The sequence below is a fragment of the Cannabis sativa genome, chromosome 4, assembly GCF_029168945.1.
Source record: "Cannabis sativa cultivar Pink pepper isolate KNU-18-1 chromosome 4, ASM2916894v1, whole genome shotgun sequence".
NCBI lineage: Eukaryota > Viridiplantae > Streptophyta > Magnoliopsida > Rosales > Cannabaceae > Cannabis > Cannabis sativa.
The window spans coordinates 79002726-79024112 of record NC_083604.1 but is presented as its reverse complement, the minus strand read 5'-3'; the positions used below and the strand labels follow the sequence as shown (position 1 = coordinate 79024112).

The 21387-nt window shown below is 33.5% G+C and overlaps 3 protein-coding genes across 8 annotated transcripts; 2 read left to right on the top strand and 1 right to left on the bottom strand.

Moving 5' to 3' along the window:
• Positions 1-766: 766 nt before the first annotated feature.
• On the bottom strand, positions 767-4828 carry LOC115713991 (uncharacterized). The gene is made up of 3 exons (XM_061114633.1): positions 3569-4828; positions 1597-2001; positions 767-1494 (listed from the first exon to the last, which is right to left on the bottom strand). Exons 2-3 carry the CDS (start codon positions 1602-1604, stop codon positions 918-920), a joined length of 585 nt encoding a protein of 194 aa, XP_060970616.1. The 5' UTR covers positions 1605-2001; positions 3569-4828; the 3' UTR covers positions 767-917.
• Positions 3789-6430, top strand: LOC115713990 (probable plastid-lipid-associated protein 11, chloroplastic). 3 transcript variants are annotated; one of them, XM_061114632.1, is made up of 3 exons: positions 3789-4139; positions 4245-4471; positions 5735-6430. In XM_061114632.1, the coding sequence occupies exons 1-2, from the start codon at positions 3789-3791 to the stop codon at positions 4422-4424; spliced, it is 531 nt and encodes a 176-aa protein (XP_060970615.1). In that variant the 3' UTR covers positions 4425-4471; positions 5735-6430. The 3 variants fall into 3 exon arrangements, with proteins under 3 accessions (XP_060970615.1, XP_030498351.2, XP_030498353.2); XM_030642491.2 differs by having other exon boundaries at positions 3789-4471; XM_030642493.2 differs by lacking the exon at positions 5735-6430 and having other exon boundaries at positions 4245-4588.
• Positions 6431-8451: 2021 nt separating this feature from the next.
• Positions 8452-18365, top strand: LOC115714916 (uncharacterized). Of its 4 annotated transcripts, none has more exons than XM_030643676.2 (20): positions 8452-8588; positions 8856-8921; positions 9022-9094; positions 9350-9472; positions 9662-9831; positions 10457-10606; positions 11275-11418; positions 12222-12279; positions 12900-13213; positions 13488-13616; positions 13923-14036; positions 14229-14315; positions 14435-14545; positions 14691-14811; positions 14926-15051; positions 16029-16169; positions 16459-16604; positions 16734-16895; positions 17652-17969; positions 18059-18365. In XM_030643676.2, exons 2-20 carry the CDS (start codon positions 8865-8867, stop codon positions 18149-18151), a joined length of 2637 nt encoding a protein of 878 aa, XP_030499536.2. In that variant the 5' UTR covers positions 8452-8588; positions 8856-8864; the 3' UTR covers positions 18152-18365. The 4 variants fall into 4 exon arrangements, with proteins under 4 accessions (XP_030499536.2, XP_030499534.2, XP_030499535.2 ...); XM_030643674.2 differs by having other exon boundaries at positions 12219-12279; XM_030643675.2 differs by lacking the exon at positions 8452-8588 and adding an exon at positions 8682-8700 and having other exon boundaries at positions 12219-12279.
• The last annotated feature ends 3022 nt before the right edge of the window (positions 18366-21387 follow it).

Sequence of the window (21387 nt, the reverse complement as noted above, 5' to 3'; positions counted from 1 at the left end):
CAAATGAAAGATCTACTAGAACTACCCATTACAAGTCTACTCCATAAATTTCCTATGTATACAATACAATAAGTTGCTAAACTTGGCGTTTGAGATTGTTATTGGATTAACGTGTAAACAACTTATTTCTTTGCTTATAGTTTTGTTGTCTTTTAGAAAAAGAAAAATCAAGAAATATAGCATAAAACAACTAGTACAATTATTACTTATTTATTATACAAGACAGAAAAAGGAAAGTATGGTCTCTTACGAAATAGAACAAAAAAAAACGTCATTATTGATCAAAGTAAACATATTGTCGTTTTAACAATAGCTCTTTCCAAAAATGGTTGGGGATATAATTTTTCTTCTATAAAAAAATGCCACTCAAATCAGTGGCGAACTAAATGAATCCGATGTGAATGATTTGATCAATTTAGACCGTTTTAAATTCTCTAATTTGGTCACAATTTTAAAAAAAATTTGCTAGCGGTAATTATTTTATATATATTTAATATATATTTTGGCAAAATATTAATATTTAAAATTAATTTTAGATAGAATATTATATTGTTACGATAATAATTATTTATCGTATTATAAATTTATTAAAATAAACAAAATTATATATAAAAAAAAAATTATGGTAAAAAAATTTAGAACTTCCAAATATAAATTATGATTTCACACCAATTTGTCTTTTAATGGATTAGTTTGGTTTGATCATATAATTGGTTTGAAAAAATTGAAAATGTAGACTCAAATGCATATTTAACAAGTAGATAAATTGATTCAAACACACCCCAAAAATGAAAATTTATAAAAATAAGATACAAATATACATTTTCTTTTTGTTTTAACGATATTTAACAAGATTGATCAAGAGCTCTGATTAAGAAGTTTAATTAAATAAAAAGAGAATAATTAAGCTAAGCTAATTAATGCATAAAAGCATAGATTGCAGTAGAAAGATAAAAGATTAGAGCAGAAGATACCAAAACCAACAATGTCGTCACCGCATGAACCGCAGATTTACTACCGCACGAAAGCATACCTAACCTAATCTCGATCACATTCACCATTGACAACATCAAGAAAACGCATCCCATAACAGATCCAACCGCTGATCCCATCATACCAAATCTAAGCACCTTCAGATTGATGTGAGCTTTGAAAACCTCATCTACGTCTTTACTGTTCAGCAAATTAATGGCCAGCTTAAGACCTTGGGCGACCAGCGATGAGAAGAGGAAGAAGCTAAACGAAACAACTTCGAATACCAAAAGCTTCTTGGCTACATCGATTCCGGCGTCGCAAGCTCGATTCTCCAAGCTCTGTTGTCCCGGCGTGGTTAGAGAGAGACCGACGAAGACGGCGATGGTGAAGAGTGAGTTCACGTTGACTAGACCGTCTAGAGCTGTGACGTGGACGCTCGTCGTCGATGATGATGATGAGGATGACATCGACATCGCTCTCTGATTGCCGATTGAGTAAGATTTTGGGTATTCTTCAGATCTGAAAATATCAAAACAACATGAACATCTTAATTAGATGTATATACATGATACATATACACATATATATATATATAGAGAGAGAGAGGGAGAGGGGTTTTACTCATCCATGATTTTTTCGTTTGGATTTGTATTGTAATTTGTAATGTAATTGTAGGGTTTATTATGATGAGAGAAAGAGATTGTTGAGTTGATTATACTTTGGTCTTTCTTTTGTTTATAAACATGTTTTTTAATTTCTAGGGAAAGGGTAGAGAGAGAAAGATGCTTTACTTTGCTTTTTGTAACGTTTGATTTTGATTTATTGTTTCCTTTTTGGAGGGTTTTTTAACTTTGAAATTATTATTATTATTATTATAGCTAGTGATGTCTTGGTTTAGTTGTTGTTGGCAATAAAGTCTTGCTTTTACAATTTTCAATAATGACATAAAAAGATGGATCGATAGATATTAGATACAATTTTGAAACTTAGATATTAGACACCATTTATAGTTGTCGAAATACTCTTCTATGATTATGATTACAAAAGGGATATTGGCGGCTAAACCACCTGAACTTTACGGTTTGTAACACTTAACCACATAAACCGAATTTTTGGCGGCTAAACTACCTAAACTCTGATTCCGTTTTGCTCTGCACACCTCCGTCCAAAAATCACAGTTAAGTGCCACGGTGGATTTTCCACGTGTACACACTTGTACACGTGGCAAGTTTTTAGTGGTCCACGTAATATTAGTTTTAAAAAATAATTATAAATATTTAAAAAATTAATTTTTTTTTCTTTTTTTCTTTTTTTACTTTTTTTTAATTTAAAAAAATTAAAAAATATATTTTTTTTTACTTTTTTCATTTTCTTTTTCTTTTTCTTCTTCTTCTTTCTTCTTCTTTTTCTGCAGAAGAAGAACTTACTCAGATGCCCAAACCCTAACTCGGTCTGGTTTTGACAACTCTTGTGGCGATCTTGATCATGAGCGTGGTGTCGCTACTCGTATCGGCGGTGATCATTGGGGTGACGATCGTGTGCGCTCACGGTGCATTTAGGGATCCCGAGGACCTCTTCGTGGATGATCAGGAACTGATGGGGTTCTTCTCCGTCATCAATGGCGGAGGCACCTCTTATGGATCTACGGCGGCTGCGGGTCCTGCAGAAACCCAAATTCTCACTGGCCTTATAATACCTTGTCACAAATTCTCGATGAGAAACCAATTGATTAAATCTAATCAAACAAACCAACGTACACTTATCCCCCATAGTTACCAAGCCAACCAACTTCTGAACCTGATTTGTATTCAAACCCCTACCCCTCTCCACAACCCTCGCATCCCTAAACTACTTCAAGCACCGTTCTTTGGGGAAGCCAAAACACTTCTCCTTTGTCATCGCCAAACAGCCGTTCATCTCACGCTCTTCACATTGCTCCCTCTCCTTCAAACCCAAAGTCGTAAAACCTGTCAGATTCAGCCACCACGAGGGCTTGCACTTGCTGGAGGCGCTGATCAAGCACCCGATCCTGGCTCCAGAGACGCACTGGTCGAATAATCTTGGACTCACAGGCTCTGTACACTTTCGCCCAAGCTTTGGGCTGACGGAATAGAAGATCTTGGGTTTGGAGGAAAGAGCCATTTTTGTTTTGGGAAGGTTAAGATTTGAGATTGTTAATGTATTTTTGTTCTTGTGAGCTGGGAGGGATTCTGCAGAAAAAGAAGAAGAAGAAGAAGAAAAAGAAAAAAAAAAGTTAAAAAAAAATTAATTTTTTAAAATTAAAAAAAGTAAAAAAGAAAAAAAAAATTATTTTCTGATTTTTAATTATTTTTAAATATTTATAATTATTTTTTAAAACTAATATTACGTGGACCACTAAAAACTTGCCACGTGTACAAGTGTGTACACGTGGAAAATCCACCGTGGCACTTAACTGTGATTTTTGGACGGAGGTGTGCAGAGCAAAACGGAATCAGAGTTTAGGTAGTTTAGCCGCCAAAATTTCAGTTTATGTGGTTAAGTGTTACAAACCGTAAAGTTCAGGTGGTTTAGCCGCCAATATCCCGATTACAAAACAACTATAAATTTATACTGTGAAACCAATTAATGAATTTTCACATTGACAAATTTTAATTGTAGATTGCAAATAGAATTTTTCTAAATTTAACATTTAACCTTTTTTTTTTTTGTATAAAAAAAAACATAAATATTTTTTGTGACAAATTTATGATAAAAATTTCCATCCACACAAATTGTTAATTTCTTGAGAGTCACTCTCCAACTGTAGAAGATTACTCAACACTCTTACTCCCATGGCTGCGTCCTTCTTCTTCCTCCTTCCAACCATTCCCTGCAAACCCCGAAAACTCACCAACTCTTACACCCCTAAGATCACCTGCTCCTCCCTTGCAACTCACGCAAAGCAACACCTTCTCAACCTCATCTCCGATCAAGAACGAGGCGTAAAGACCCAGACCAACTCAACAAAGCGAGCCGCAATCGTCAAAGCAATCGACGCCTTAGCTTCTCTCGGAACTGACACCGTTACCACCGGGAGTTCGCTCTCCGCGACTTGGCGGCTGCTCTGGACCACGGAGAAAGAACAGCTTTTCATTATCGAGAAAGCCTACTTGTTTGGTACCCAAGCCGGAGACGTATTGCAGGTAATCGACGTCGAGAAGAAGGTCCTCAACAACGTCATTACTTTTCCTCCTCATGGAGTTTTCTTTGTTCGATCCAATATTGAAATCGGTGCTTCTTCTAAGCAGAGAGTGAATTTTAGATTCACGAGTGCGGTTTTGCGTGGAGAAAATTGGGAGATTCCGTTGCCCCCATTTGGACAGGGCTGGTTTGACACTGTGTATTTGGATGATGAGATTCGTGTTGTCAAAGATATTAGGGGAGACTATTTAGTTGTAGATCGAGCTCCTTATAATTGGAAAGAATGAAAATGATGCAGCTTTTTATCATCACAGCGTTCTTCACACACATTTGGGTACATATATTCTTGCTCTTTCTCATAATTTATGTATGTGGTTTTGATAAATTCATATTGGTCTGTATAGTCTATCTTGATAACATGTTATTGATAGTCAATTTCCTTTATGATCCACTACCAATCCATAATTACATGCTTCTGCTTTGCTCATTAGAGTATCCTTGGTACCAATATCTGTGAATTTCTAGACATAGTTGAGCTAAGGTGGCGTTTGGTTGGAGGTAATGAAGTGGAATGGAAATGAATCAATTTTTATTCTATTCTTTTGTTTGGTTGCATTTTAAAGAATTAGAATTCTAATGTAATGTTGTTTCTACCATTTTGGTGGAATGACTATTCTATTTTAAAAAGAAAGGAAAGACCATTCCGATGTAACAAGAAAAAAAATTTAATAATTTTGTTATCAATTTTTTTTATGCATTTTAAATTTTATTCCATTCCGTTCTTATTCCTATTCCCATTCTCATTTCCATTTCTATATTTTTATTCCTCCCAACCAAACGTCACCCAAGTTTCCACAATTCTATGCCCCCTACTGGGTTATAAAAATATGTATTCTTGCTCTTTCTCAAAGTCTGCAGTCATCTTAAATTGCCAAAAGATGGAATCTTTCTAGTTGGCCAATAAGGAATACTTAATAACCTTAGATGGATTAGATTCCCAAATTGTTTAGGAAACTTCAGAAAAAAAAGGGCAATCCACGAATTCATGACCAACAATCAAAACTCTAAGCTGATTGCATACGTGACTCAGTACTCTTTCTTGGCAGACAACTCTTCCATCTTGTGTAGTAGCTCCTGAGAGATTCATCTATTTTTCAAACCATATGAATAAAATCATCCGCATTAGTACTTTTAGAACAGAGCACTTTCTAAGCATCTCTACCGCTAGTTCTTTCTTCCTTTCTTCATCATTTAATGGAACTTTAGTTGTGGAAGCTTACATAGTAATACTATTGGATTGTCATCATGTAAAAGCATATGCAATATGCATAAAGTATAATTAAATTGAGCTCTGCCACTTAGATCCTATCTCACTAATGCTACATGCATTTTTCTATAGATGAATGGAAGAACTAATATGTATTAGAATAGTTGGCAAACTCTGGCAAAGCTAAACATATCTGTGTTTAACAAACTAGGAACATAAACATAATATGTATAGATACAAATGGTAGCAAAATAAAAAGGAATATTATGATCATTGCATTAGAAAGAGTGATTTGTATAATTACTTGATGATGGATCTGTTGCAACATAGGAGTACTTGTTCTGAAACAGCTCCCAACTCTCCTTGTTATTGAGCAAATGAGATTCATGGATGAAACCATGTTGATCCACATGCAAAGCTACATTGTTTTTCCGAGTAGTGAGTAAGATCTTGCTAGATGTGTCTCCTTAAGTAGGGAGTGCATGTTTTAGAAGATCCCAGGTTGTAGTGGTCCATATATCATCAAGGACCACCAAACATTTCAACTCTTTCAGAAAGTCATGAAGGTTCTTGGTTAATTCAGCATCAGTTAACTTTTTTATGTGGGAGAAGTGAAACCCAAGCATGACAATCAAAGTGTTCCCTAACATGAGGATGCTGATAGACCTTTCTTGCAAGAGTAGCCCTCCTCAAACCTCCCGTTCCTCGTAACGAAATAACCTTTATGTTTATGAGAGTTCTCTTTTTCAGTCAAAAAGGCTACCAACTCTTCAATGTCATTGCCAAGTCCAACAACATGGTTGTCTTCAACTTTTTCAGTCCAAGGGCTACCAACTCTTCAATGAAGCTTCTTCAATGTCAATATTCCTTAAATTCAAAAAGTAGAAAAATAATTATTAGTATTTGGTAATAATTTTTGTGGGACGATATTTGTACTTAGGCACTTTATTATTTGGAACAATAGGTATAGTTATAAATTTTCATTATCATTTATATTAATTCAATGTATGCATAAGTTTAATCTAACAATTAATTCGATATTTATAAATTATTTTGATCAAAAGTTCAACTGTTATCTTAATTCACTAAAACATAAATAATGGTAGTTTGTGACTGTAGCAATGAAATGCCATCTTTATTATTTTCCCATTTGAACTGTTATTTCTCTCCCAGTTCAGATCCAATAACTACGAGTACCCGTAACCATGAATTTTATTACCATCCCTAGTGTGTGATGTATGATTCCATTCAATCGATTTAATGTTTTAATGGCAAAATAACATTTTTAGAAGAAAGATATTTTGCACTATAGTCTAATCTTAATAATATTTTGAGAAATGACATCCAACACCCTCGAAATTCTTGTTAAAAAATCCAAGCAACTAGGGGTGTTCATTGGATCACATCCAATGTTTTTAGGCCTATCCAGATCCGATCCAATCATATATTGGATGTTAGATTTTACCATCCGATCCGATCCAATTAATTTCGTCATCCAATCGATCCAACATCCATTATATGTTTGATTGGATCGGTTCTATCCATTGGATGTATTTCATATATATTTATTAGTTTAATTTGGGTTTACCTAATATTTTAGACCTAGTATTTTTTGGATCGGATCGGATCCATCCAATATTTTAGATCTAGTATGTATTGGATTGGACTGGATCCATCCAATCCAAGAAAAAAAAAAGTAAAACTTTAATGTTAATTTTCATATATACATATAGATTTGACGTATAACAATATGAAATCTAATTACTCATCCAAACTAAATGAAAATACTAATTAGTTCAATTGGATGTTGGATGTATTGAATTTTTAGGCACCCCATCCACCATCCGATCCGATCCAATTGGATATTTAAAAATAACATCCAATCCGATCCGATCACAATTGGATATCCAATGTTTGGCGGTCGGTTGTAATTGGATCGGTCGATTCTCATTGGATTGGATCGATTTATGCTCACCCCTACAAGCAACCAATTAAATTTGATTTTTTTTTTATTTTACACTTTAAAATAGTTTTTTTCTTTTTTACATTTTTATATAATTCTACACAGAAATCCTTATAATAATTAACGAAATCACAACCAAAATTCATATTGCAACCCACATAAAAAATACCGAAGCAACTTAAATCTTAATTTTTTTAAAAAAAAATTAAAAAATAATATATGGGGTAATTCTCCTTAATTTTTTTTTCTTATTTTGAAAAATTTTAAGGATGTCAAAGTTAAAATAGAAAAAATGGTAATTTCCATTAATTACTTTTCTGGCATAGGTTCCAATATTTTAAAAGTGAAGTAATTAAGTACACTTACTATTTTTTCTAGGAAAATTTATATTGTATACTAACTTTTGCAATTTTTTTATAAAAATACTGTTAGGCGGTATTTTTTACTTTTTTACTGTGTTTTTTTATAAGTTTCATACTGCAGTATACCATGTTAAGTTTTCACTAGTGTTTTACTGGTGTTTTTTAGTTGTTCTACTGTTGTTTTGAGTTGTTCTGTTTTGTGTTTTACTGGTATTTTATAAAAATACAGTATTTTTGAAAACTTTTCCGTGTGACAATATTTTTGTAAAAGTTAACCCAAATTTCAGTATTTTTGTAAATCTCCCTTTTTCTATAATGGAAAATCCGTTGTCAATTCGTTGAAGAATTTTTTTACATAAAGTACTTTAAATAATAATTTATTTGTTTATTTATTTTAGAATTTTACGAAGTATTGACTTCTATCCCTTTGGGCAAATTAGACTTATCGGTTTGGCCAAACTAACAACAAAATAAAATGATTACAATATAAAAATAACATAAAAACATGTATTTTTTTGTAAATAAAATTTTATAAACCATACAAATGTTTAAAATTTCATAAAACCTTATTTTTTTTTTTACTTTATTTTAGGTATTTATGAAAATATCCTGAACAAATAGCCCAACTTACGAAACCCAAGCCCAATGAATAGCCCAACTTACGAAACCCAAGCCCAATGAATAGCCCAACTTACGAAACCCAAGCCCAATGAATAGCCCAAACACGAAAACCCTGGGGTTTATCATTCCCAGCAGCCATAATAATACTCCATTTTTTCTTTTCACCCCTTTCTTCTTCTTCACTGCCCGTCGTTCTCGCCGGAAGTTGCCATTACTGGCTGTACTACTGTTGAAGAAGGTAGGAAATTAGGACTTTAGGGTTCTCAATGCCTTTGCCAATAAATTTGAAATTTCGGATTAGTTGATTCTTTTCCTTTTTCTGAAATACGAGGGCGTAGTCACTTTTTTCAGTTAAGAACTACTTGATTGACGGTTGTGATCACAAGCACTTCTGTTTTCATGTTCTTCTTCAACTAGTTTATCTTAGTTTTACATATTACTCCATTATATTCCCAGAAATCGCAACTTATCTAAGTCTAAGATTTGTGCTATGTTTTTTCTGTAGAAATATATTATGGCACCGTCAAAGGCTCCATCGAAGAAGCAGAAAAAGGGAGGCATTGACTTCAAAGTAATTATAAAATTGATTGATAAACTCGTATTGTTACTTTCAATCTGTATGAGTGATTATATGAGTGAATGAATGCTTATGATTTGGTATATTCTTGCAGAAAATAAAGCGAAAGATTGGTAGGAAATTGCCTCCTGCGAAGAACGCTACAAATACTGAAATTAAATCCAAAGGTATTGACTAAAATTCCATTTGTTTTTGCAATTTTTGACCAAGTTTCCCGCTTGTTTTTCCTGAAACAAAAAATGGAATAAACCCAAGTACTTACTTTAACAGCCTAATTGAGTAAGTAGTTATTAGTAATTACTTTTAAGAAAACTTATGAAATTCAAAATCTTCTAATTGATATGAAAGAGGCAGCAGTTTTGAATTCTAAATGTCTTGGAGCGTAGAAATATAACTAGAGTTTAATATTGCTTTTTGAACAGCAATTATTCTTCCTGAACAGAGCGTGGCAGCAGACAAAGTTGGGTTAGCAGTGAATAAAAGAGGCTTAACTTTGAAGGAACTTCTTCAGCAATCTTCGCATCGTAATGCCAAAGTTCGTAAAGGTATTCTCTTGTAACAAAATCCTTGTATAGATTAGGATTCAATGGGAGGACTCGGTTTTAGAACTCAAATTCGCTAAGCCAACTGAGGGGTTGATGTGAACTCTAAAACTCAATATTAGAAGTGGGATGTGGCTATTCAAGCTAAACCTAATAGCATGGTGCTAACTTATCTTTTATTTCTATTTAAAGATGCTTTGATGGGTATTCGGGATCTATTACTTGCAAATCCATTGGAGCTATCCCTGCACAAGTACGCTGTTATTGAAAAACTTCGAGAACGTGTTGGTGATGATGATAAAGCAGTTAGAGAGACTCTATATCAATTATTTAAGTCGGTGATTTTCCCAGGATGTAATGAGGTAAAAGTTTTTTTGATTAGCAAATATGGTTATTGAAAGCAAGAGGTTTTTTTTATTTAGCATTCAACTTCTGAACATCTAGAAAACATTTTTATTATTGCTGCTTGAATTGTGGCTCTTTTCACTGCTAGCTATTTCGCTTTCAAATAAAACATTGAATAAGTAATTGTGAGTGGATCATTGTACCGGTGAGATTTACATGAGATAATTAGCTTAAATAAGCTCGTTGATGTGTTTATTGTTAAATTATATTAAAGTTGCTGGTATGGTCTTTCTCCCTATACATGTAATTTGGAAGAGAAATGCTAAAGAGCACCATTTGACCATTGTGCCCATCACCCAATGACACTATTGTCACAAACGAATATCGGCTCCTGCATATTTGAATTTAAAATTTTAACTTGAGATATGTGGGACCTGTTACTAAATTGAACCAAATTGAACCAATGTCGATATGCCATATTCTAGGGTGTTGGGCAACCCAACCCATAACGCGACACAGGTTACCCTTTTACATTCCACACATACTGTCGTTGTCTTTATCATGTTTCTATTGTAACTTTCTTGTATTACCAATAGTTTGTTTTGAATTTAAATTTGACTATTCATTGATTTAATTGACCAGGAATATGAAGGGATGTTTGTTTCCTTGTTGATGACCTACATATTTCATGCAATGACAAATTTTGCAGTGGAAGTTCGGGTTACAGCTTTTAGATTTCTTGAGCTTGTTGTCCAACACTATCCTGATTCTCTCTTTCAATATGCTGAAAAGGTATCTGGATTTTTTTCCATGCACGTTTTTGCTTTCTTTTTTCCCCCTTATTGTATTTTATAAAATTTGCAAGAGTAAGTGAAAAAATTGTCATATATTGCAATGTTTGAAATAGAGCTTTTAAGCCTCGCCCTTGCGTTTTGTATTTGTGAGGCAATGAGTAAGCCTCAAATATTTAATTGAAGAAATATTTTTAAAACACTTAAAAATATCAAAGATGACTCCGTCTCATAAAACTCGAAACATAGAATAAAATGTATCAGAAAGCTAAAGCATACCATAACATTTTTCATAAAAATGAAACATTAATATCTCATAAATTGTCTAGATTCTATTGCCTCACCATCGTGTGAGGCATACACCTCCTTGCTGCATACCAAGGCTATGCCTTGTTCGATCTTTTTTCCGCCTCAAAACTGTTCTTTCAAACATTGATATATTGTTTGGAAATTACCCGGTTCTTAGTGGACAATATTCTCGTGCTCCAAATGTTTGCTGGCTTGCCTTTTTATGTTTCTTTGATTCAATTGCATTCATTATTTTATTAGGCAAGGGATCATGGTTTTTTTTGGTTAGATCATCAGCTAACTCCATTATTTATCTCACCAACTAGCCTATTTTCCATTTGCCAGTTCTTTTAAGACTTTTTATTGTTTGGTTCAGGACAGATTTTCCACAACTACGGGGATATGTTGCAGATGAACAAGTTTTATTTTCAAGAAAAGGGAAAGCTTAAGACTATTCTTTCTGGGCTACTTCATTGCTTGTCGTTGTTGCCTCCTAATAAGGAAAAGGATGCCTCAGCTGAAAAAGTAGCTCCTTATTTCCTGATTGTCATCTATGTTGTTTCTTACAGAATTTTTATTATATTTTATTTTTTCATTGCACTTGTTTTGTAGATTCAATGACATGTACTGATGCTGTATAGGTGATTCAATGCCATAATGAATTAAATACAACATTTATTAATTGATAGTTGATTATATAACCTTTACATAGATTAGGGTGTGATAGGTTCATAACTGATTTAGTTTTGTGAAGATGTAACTAACTAATAGTTTGCTGAGTTAGCTGTTAGAGTTGTTAGGGAATTTGAAGCGTATAAAATGGCTGGAAGTAGATGATAATAAGGAGTTTTAGACTCTTGGAGAGTGTTTCTGTTTCTTTATATGTTCTATACTTAAGTCTCTCATTCCAAGTTTGTGAAATAAAGAGAGGAGCTTCAGAGATTGATTGAGAGTTCTTGTAGAGTTCTATCAGATTTTCATTCCATAAACCATTCTTGTTTAGGGCTTATGTTTTGTTTTCATTTTGCCTATATGGTTTGTTCACTTTACTATTCTCTTTTGGGATGTGCCAAAATAAGTCAATTTCAAAAGTAAATGCGCATGATATGTTTAACATGTTATACTTCTCAATTTTATATTACATAATTTCTTTAGCAAATTGAGGCAAAGTCTAGCTGGATTGATTTCTTATGACTATTTTTTTTCGCTAAATGTTTACTGCTAATTCTTATGTTATTAATTTGCTTTTATCTATGTTTGTGTTCTGTTACTTTATTTTTTATTCTCTCTTTTAAACTGCTACTTGTTGCTTTCTGTTGATTTAGAAGGTTGTTGAACGAAGAGTGTTGCATGCTTTAGAGCCTGATACATCTACAGAATCTGATGGTATGTGCAAGTTCCTGGACCGTGCTGTTGATATTGCTGTTTGTGTGTTTTGTTTGATTCTCCGATTGGCTTGTCATAGTGCCCAATTTTTTTATGGAATGGTTTCAGCATCTATATATTCAGAGTTATATGGATTTTACTTATAACTTGTAATGTGTGCACGTCTCGAGCCTTTACATGCCTGCACTTCAATCACATCTACGCTCCTTGCATTGGTCGTGTCTTATTTAAAGAATTCTTTATTCTTTTCATTTTGGGGCAGCAGTAGTTGTTTTGTGGGATGGTGATTTTGGTCCTACATTTGTTTGTGTGCACTTCTCAAGCCTTTACTTGCCCTGTTGCCCACACTTCAATCACATTTATGTTGACTTGCAATTGCATTGGTTGTGTCTTAAAACAAAAAAGAGAGAATCCTTAGAGATATTATTCTTGTTTTATTTTAAAGAATCATTTATTATTTTCAGTTTGAGCAGCAATAGTACTTTAGTGGAATGATTATAACATCGTAGTGATTTTGTTCATACATTTATAGGGTTCTTCCCAAACTCTCATGTATCTAACTATCACGATAATATTATACACTAATTGTTCCCTTCCCCTTTCATTGTTTGTCTATGTAGGGTGTTCTGCCATCATTCCAATAGTGAAAGATCTTGTGCCAATTTTATTGAATTATTTTGAAGAATATATTCCTTCTGTTAAAGCTGCTCCATTATATGATGCGCAGTCATTCGATTGTATGCTTTGTTTGCTACAGAGCATAAATCTTTCAATCAAGTTCTATCTTTGTTTTACATATGGAGACAATTTGAAACTATGGTCTTCATACAAAGGACTTGATGCAAATGTTTGGGCTAAAACTATCTCCACAGTCATATCAAAGAAATTAATAGTTGTGTTTCCCCTCAATCCTGTCCATCGAGTTTCAGAGAAGGTAAAGATTGATTCACATTTAAACCTAATAAATCTTTCTCCCTGGACTTTTTATTTTTTAAAAAATGATTCAGCATCCGTATATTAATATCGATTCACGTTTGCTAGCTTAATGTCTTTCCGCTAATTCTGTTCTCTTGTTACGTGTGTTTCTTGGCAATGCATGAAATTTTCTTAAATGTTTGTGAATCTAAGGCAAGACTTTAAAAGTTCTTTATTGACAGTTTTTCTTTGCTCTTGTAATTATAAATTTTATTTGTTTTTTGCATTGATAGGGTGCGGAAATGTATTATACCTTGAATTCCACAATCACCGAAATATTTCTATACTTGAGTGAATGGATCTCTCCAGCTGTTTCATTAGAGCATCTCTTTGAATTTATCGAAAGTGCACTGCTTGGAAAGGTTAGAATTTTGCAGCACTATATTCTTGCATCTATATAACAGACTACATGGTCTTTAAACTTTGTTATAACTGCATAATACGTAAAACCATTATATAATACGTTATAACTGTCTTTGTTATAACTGCATAATACGTAAAACTGTTATATAATACATTATAACTGCATAATACGTTAAACCATGTTCTTTGTTATAATAGCCTTGAAGGTTGAGATGCTTTCATTTTCGTTTGAAGTTTTTTTTTTATCTAATACGAGTGGGGAGGTTTCACTTGATGTTAACCATTCTGCTTATGGTGTTTGACAGAGTGACACTCGCTCTGCTAAATCAGTCCAGGAGAAAATTTTGCTTCCGCTACTTCCTTTTATTCCACAACTCGTTTCACAATTGTCTAGTGACTGGAAGTCCCGTCTTCTTAAGGTATTTAATAATCTTTTTTTGATAGATTTAATTACATAAGGTGTTTAATAATCAGTTTGAGATATTAATTTAATAATTTTGTTACCATCTTATCTATTTTCTGTGTTTTGCTTTCACTCTTATATACTGTTGTGCCAAAGAAGCATGTGGAGAACTTACATGTATTTGTTGAACTTTTGTTTATGATTTCAGGCATTTACCAAAGCTTTTACGGAATGCAAACCACAATCCTCACTTAAATTGGCTTGCATTCCGATAATCGAGCAAATGATATGTCCAGTGAGTGTTGCTTTTGCTTCTGATTGCTTTTTGGCTCCTTTATTTTATTTTTTTTAAATGGCACATAGTTCTGATTTTAAAAATTTTGTCCCATATGTGAATTTTATACAAATCTACAGACAGAAGCCATGGTGTATTTAGTACCTGACATTTTGGACCATCAAATTTCTTGGATGCGAGAACTTTCGGAGTTGCTATTGCTTTGTGAGAATAATCAATCTTGCGGTGAGGTAATAATTTACACTACATTATAAACAGTTCTTGGATCAGGCAGAAAGGTGTCAAATTTAAGCAGTGGTGTGAAGGATTATATTGGGTACTGTATCTCAAAAGTTATTTTGCTTATACTCATAAGTTGCATATTAAATTCTGCAGGCTGTAGTACGCCTTCTACGCCATATTGCAGTGAGTTGTGGAAAGAACCCTTCCTTGGCATGTGAATTTGAATTTATACAATACTCGCTGCGAGAACTTTACATAACTCGTCTTGATGATGGTAACAATTAATTTTTTTTTAGAAAAGTATATTGTTTTTATTACAAGCGATCAGAAAACAGGTCAGGAAAATACTGCTAAGTGCTAACCACCTTATTGTACCTTTCTCTTGCAGGAAGTATTTGCTCTGGCCCCTTTGTAAGGCTTCCGTCTGAAACTCAAATGTGTGTTCTTGCTATCAACCAATGGTTTCATTCTCTTGATCCACCTCTTTTGTCGTCAATTACTCAGTGTTGCTTATGTAAGTGCTATGTCTCTATTTGAAATTTTGAATGTTGATGAATTAATCGATTGGAGCTCTAATAGGTGCTAGCTAGTTAGTACTTACTAGATAGAGTGCCAACCAAGTTATTTCATATTAGTTTCAAATTACTTTTGCTGCACGTCACTCTATCTATGTACTTTAATATGAATTGATTTGGTTGACACTTTATGAAGCTCTCGTGAGTGTTATTAATTCTCTTTTACATTTCCTTTAAATGATCGTTTTGTCTAATTTTCTTGAATGGCTTTCACTAAAGATAATGTTTGGTTGGAGGTAAGGGAACGGAAAGTAATGGAACAAAAGCCATTCCTTTCTATTGTGGTTGATAAAGTCATATGGGAAAAGATTTCCCGATTGGATAACTCATTACCATTTAGATGGAATTGTCATTAGATTGGGTGGAAAAAGAAACAATTCCATTCCACCCTTGTGTATCCCATTACAATACTCCATCACACCATACCTATCTGTCTCCTCTTTGTAATTGGTTCTTCTAGCCATTTTTTATTGGACAAATTATAAATTTCATCCTAAACTATTGCACTTGTCTAGTTTTGCCCATCTACTTTTGCAATGCAACAAATTATATGGGTAAAACTCGACAAGTGCAATATTTCATAGATAATTTTGCCATTTCTCTCTCTTTCTCTAACAATGAAGAATCCGAACATACTCTTTTCTCCTTCTATTACTATTCTTAAAATCAAGACAAAAATGTAGCTACCAAACATAATTTTGTAAGAGAAAAAAGCATCAAAGTCAGCCTTATTTTATTTTATTTATTTTGAGAAAAAAGTTAAGGGAGTCGACTATATGAGTACATAGACCTAAAAGCTGTATGCCAACTGAATAAAATGTACTACCATTAATAATATTATTTTTCCTGCTCCCTGTACGGCAGATGTTGCCATCACCTCACCCGCAGTCCCTAACATTATTGCCATATATTGCAGGTCCCGATTTGAATCCTAGAACACTGTCTGATATCATAGACAACATACGTGAATGTTACTATGTTGCTGGTGGGAATCTCGATATCAGCCACTTTCTTAAATTCCTCGTTACTTTGCAAGCAGAATTTAGGGTTTCTCCTGGTATTTCATATCATTATCTTTTTCCATATTTCTAATTAAATTATTAGAGAAGGCTGTATTTTTTTTTTCCAGCTTCACATTTCCATGCATTAGTTTCTATTGTCTGTGGTAAGCAGCTAATTAAATAATTTATGCAGTTACATTGTGGTTCTTTTTTTAAGGCATGGATGGTTACACATTCTACTTGTTTCTTAGTCTGCACATTTTCAGTTCTGAACTGGGATCAACATCATATTTCATAGCTGTCATTTGATTATTTTTTAAACTGAAGGATTTTCTTTTCTTGCAGAGAACATTTTTCCTTTCAGATGGAATGATTCCAACTCGCGCAGTACTTTTAAGTTAGTCTGCAGCAAGACTTTATCTTACATAAAGGCATTGGGTGATAATTCTATTCTTCTTTGGATAGTCGAGGATGTAATACTTGAGAAGATGGTAGGATTCTAATTCTTGGTATTGTGGTTAATATGGGGCGAATACCATATTTTAAGATGTCATTAAAGTTTGTCATGTACTTCAGTTTTAAATTTTCTCTGATCCACCGTTTTTGTTTATATATCTCAGTCAGCTAAGCCTCCCCTTTATAACTTCTGTGCTATGCTCTGGCTTCTAGTAGAATTGATGAACTTGGAGACCACTAAACGTAATGTACCGGCAAAACTTAGCCCTCATATTGTTACATCACTAGGCAATTTGCTTCCAGGATATCTTATGGATCTCGCCCATGTAAGCATATTTAATTCTTTGTCACTATAATACTATTGATGTACTTAGTTATTGCGAGTCTTGTAGATATAAATTGACTTAGATTCTGATTTTTAACACTATAACTTGCTTTGGGGATTATTATAACCTCTAATCAACATATCAAGCATAAGCTTGTAAACAAAACATAACAAATGCTAACAAAAAAAACAGTTAATTTACTTCGTTCTCTCGACCAAAATAATGCATTTCAGTTGCATTCCTAACCAAAATTGTTTAAGTCATAATTACAGACAAAACACTAAGACTGCCTCTCAATGTTTAAAAAACAAACTCAATCCTTTGTCAAGGACTCAATTAATTACCAAAATAAAGAGAAAGATACGAGTTTAAGTTTGTCTAAAGAAAACAAGTTCGATGAGCCTTGGTTTTTTTAGCAGTTTTAGCTAACTTCTTACTACCTGTACCTGACTTAACCTTCCATATAGCAATTGGTAATTAACAGGAACCTCTCCACTCAAAAGAGGGTTGGCTCAAATGTTAAGACATGTTTGACAGTTTGAGTCCCCCTCATAAGTATCTACATACCAATTTTTATAGGTTTCTAAATGAAATATTGTAGTGTTGAGTTTTGTTTCAAAATAAACAAATAACAGGAATATCTTCACTTAAACAGTGAAAACTTAAAAGTTAAAGCTAGCACGATTGCGACTTGTTTCACTATGGTTATCTCTAAAGCTTGTATTAATTACAATTTAATCTTTTGTTTCTTGACAGTGTATCCCAAAACACGACGAGGAGAACTCCATGACTGTGAACACATGGCGGCATTTTATCAGCCCTTGCATTTCCTTGTTTTGTAGAAATCAAAATCTTTTACATCATACATTGACAACATTAGCTTCATTGATTACCGAGACTTGTCAACCGCATACTACACTTGATCGGATGCAGTATGCAACAGAAGTTTCAAATACAGTAGATGAAGTTGTCTCTATTCTTCATGTAATGCATGTGTGCCACACATTTCAGAAGATTCTTTCTTCATTCAAGGAAGATATTCACCACATTTTGCAAAATATTGTTTGTTTACAGGTATAGATAATAATATTGAGGTGTGTTTGAACTGTAGTAGTACTTGTGGAACTCATTCTTACTAATCTGTTTTACTTTTTGTTATTCAGTCATCGAAGGAAATCGACCTTTCACTCGAGGGAAAGCAGAAAGTACAATCTGCAATCCATCAAGTTGAGGAAATATTAAGTTCATTGAACTAGAAAGAGACATGTAGAATAATATTATGTAAATGTGAGAAAGAAAAGATAAGAACAGGAGTTTAATTTGGATTCATTTTAGTACTTTGGTTTTTCTTTTTCTTTTTTAGTTTGGTTTATTAGCATTTTTGTCTCTTAAGTGGAAAAAAGTGTATTGATTATTGAATACACTGTATTCAATCAAGTTCATTTTATTTAATTATTTTATAGTTTTTAACTTTTAAATCTCAAATAGTATTGTTATGTGTACTGAAACAATTTAATATTGTGTACTGTGTTTTACATAATTTAGTTTAAATTGATTTAAATATAAATATGTGGGATCTGATATTTGTGTATAGGCAATTGTTTTAGTATTTCTCAATCTCATATGTTTATAGAAGTCTAAGAATATTCAAAATTACTTTCTATTTGTGTGGCATTAATCTGGATTAGGGTTAGGGATGCTTAGAAAAATCTAATTGTGTAATAGATACATTTTTATTTGTTTGAAATAAAAGAAAAATTCTGAAGAGTATAATAAGATTGATGAATTGTCAAAATTCTAACTTAATTTGATCTATTTTATTTTAGAGAGCTTCACTAGGAGGAAAATGTTCTAAACTTTAATGAATTCTATTTTGTATGTTATGTCCTCATTCTAATTTAAATAAATTAATTTAATTTTCATTAAATATTTGTATTTTGCAAATGAATATTGTTATAGGACATCAATGGTGCTTAACACAACACAATATGGTATTTTAGAATTAGTAAAGTCTATTTTATAATAGTTATTAAATTAGAATATGTAGTACTTATACTTAATACTAAAGAGTAATTTGCGGCATAAATACCTAAGTTTTATGCCGAGTAGCAGATAAATACCTAAGTCCTATTTTTGGCGGTAAAAATACCTTCCGTCACTACTCTGGAACTTCCGTAGGTACCTCTCCGTTATGTGCCAGATTAGTGTCCACGTGTCACTTTGTGATTAGTCCAGATCATTTTTAATTTTTAATTTTTATTTTTTATTTGTAAATCAATTTAAAAATTAAAAAATTAAAAAATTAAAATCAAAATAAAATAATAAATATTTAATATTAATATTTTAATTAAATTAAAATAAAACAAATCATTAATTAAAACCTAAAAACTAAAACTAACAAATAAACCCAAAACAAATTGGAGCTGCTCTCTCTCCTCCTATTTCTTTCTCTGCCTCTCTTCCTCTACTCAAGCTTTAACAATGGTTTTTGTGAAAGCACAAAAATCGAAGGCCTACTTCAAGAGGTTTCAGGTTAAGTTCAAGAGAAGGAGAGAGGGAAAGACTGATTACCGTGCTAGGATCAGATTGATTAATCAGGAACACAAAAGAAATTGAAATCCTCTTCTTCGTCCTCTTCTTCTTCCTGCCCTTCTTCTTCTTCAGCCCTCACCAATGGCTGCTGTTGCTTCATCATCAGCCTCCATAGTTCGCCAGGTCAAGTTGGACCGAGAGAGCGAGCTTCGAATCGAAGTTGGATACGACTCTTCCCTCAGGCTCCGACTTAGGGACCGAAATCCCACCTGAAATAAACAAATTTGCTTCTCTTTGCTTGATGCCAGACGAAGCAACTCGACGGAGATCTCTGAGAGGCTTCGATGCCAGACGGAGATCTGTATTTTTTTTCTGGGTTCGAGTATACGGTGTTGGTCTTGGCAGGCCTCTGTTCGCAGGTTGTTCAGGTCTGGTTTGCAAGTTCTCATTCGCAGCTCTTGGCAGGCCACCAGAGGAAAAGGCGATCTTGGCAGCTCTGGTTTGCAAGCTCTCATTCGCAGAAGTGGAGGGGGAGAGAACGTGATTTTAGGGGTTAGGGATTCTATGTTCTAAGATTTTTTAGCTTTTGAATTTAATTTTGTATTTAATTTAATTTTAAGTTTTTGTGTTTAATAAAACTAATCCTCTTTTGCTGGACTTTTTTATTAACATATGATTAAATTTTAAGTTTTTTTAGATGAGATTAAATTTTAAGTTTATGTATTAGATAATTTGGTAATTTTTTATTTTAAAAATAATTTTTAAATATATAAGAATTAATGATAAAAAAATTTGATTATATTTATTTTTGTTTATTTTTTATATTTTTAAAATCATTTTTAAATATTTAAATAATAAATAAAAAAAATTAATGGCATGGACCAATGAACGAGTGACATGTGGACACTAACCTAGCACCTAACGGAGAGGTACCTACGGAAGTTCCAGAGTAGTGACGGAAGGTATTTTTACCGCCAAAAATAGGACTTAGGTATTTATCTGCTACTCGGCATAAAACTTAGGTAATTATGCCGCAAATTACTCAATACTAAATTACATTAATAATATGACTTGTGATGTTAGACATTATTAGTGTCATTTAGTAATTTTCTTTGCAAAATAAATTAAATTAATACTCTAAGTTCAATTAATATCACAATTTTGTCTTGCCAGCTGGCATGGTTTTGATCGTTTCTCTCTAATTTGTTGAAGTTCTGCGTGTGCGACTGGTTTTACGATTGGTTTGTTTTTCGGTTCCGATTGGTGCGGCATCATCGGTGGAGCACGGTGTCGAGTGGTAGGTTCCTTGGTCGTCTCTCTCAGGCTTCCAGAAAGGTTCACGGTTGAGTTTGGGATTGTTTTCTCTCGGGTTTTCTGCGTGTGAAGCTGGGTTGCGACTGGGTTTTTTTTGGTCCGGTTTGTTTTGCGTTTTCACTGGTGGGGATTGGCGTCGACTGGCTTGGATCGTCCTCTTCGTCTGTCACTGTTTTGGTGCGGCTGTGTTATTTGTTCTTCTCTGTTTTGGTGCGATTTATCTGGTGGTTTTCTTCAAGGTTGTGATCGTTCATTTGGTGTTGTGTTTTGGTTTGTTTGTGACTGGGTTTATTCTCTTCTCTGTTTGCTGCGATTTCTAACGGTGGAGCATGGCGTCAAGCAGTCATGCCATGGAGGACATGGAGCAGAGTTACGGGAACATTAAGTTGGAGGATGAGGAGAGTTTTGGAATTGAGATCGATGATGATGTTGAGGAGATGGCTCTGGTGGATGATCGGTGGTGCTTGGTGGGTAGATTTTTGAATGCTCGATCATTAGACTTTGAAGCTATGAAACACACATTGGCTGGGCTGTGGAAGCCGGGGAAGGGTCTTTTTGTCAAGGAATTGGGTCCCAATTTATTTTTATTTCAGTTTTACCATGAAATTGATATTAAGAGAGTCATCAATGGCAGTCCTTGGACTTT

Bases quoted from the DNA above. Each gene is read 5' to 3' on its own strand.
- LOC115713990 (XM_030642491.2), top strand. From the start codon at position 3,789: ATGGCTGCGTCCTTCTTCTTCCTCCTTCCAACCATTCCCTGCAAACCC.
- LOC115714916 (XM_030643674.2), top strand. From the start codon at position 8,865: ATGGCACCGTCAAAGGCTCCATCGAAGAAGCAGAAAAAGGGAGGCATT. The intron at 13,214-13,487 runs GTAAAGATTGAT...TTGCATTGATAG, and splicing joins TCCATCGAGTTTCAGAGAAG to GGTGCGGAAATGTATTATAC. The intron at 14,546-14,690 runs GTAATAATTTAC...TAAATTCTGCAG, and splicing joins ATAATCAATCTTGCGGTGAG to GCTGTAGTACGCCTTCTACG.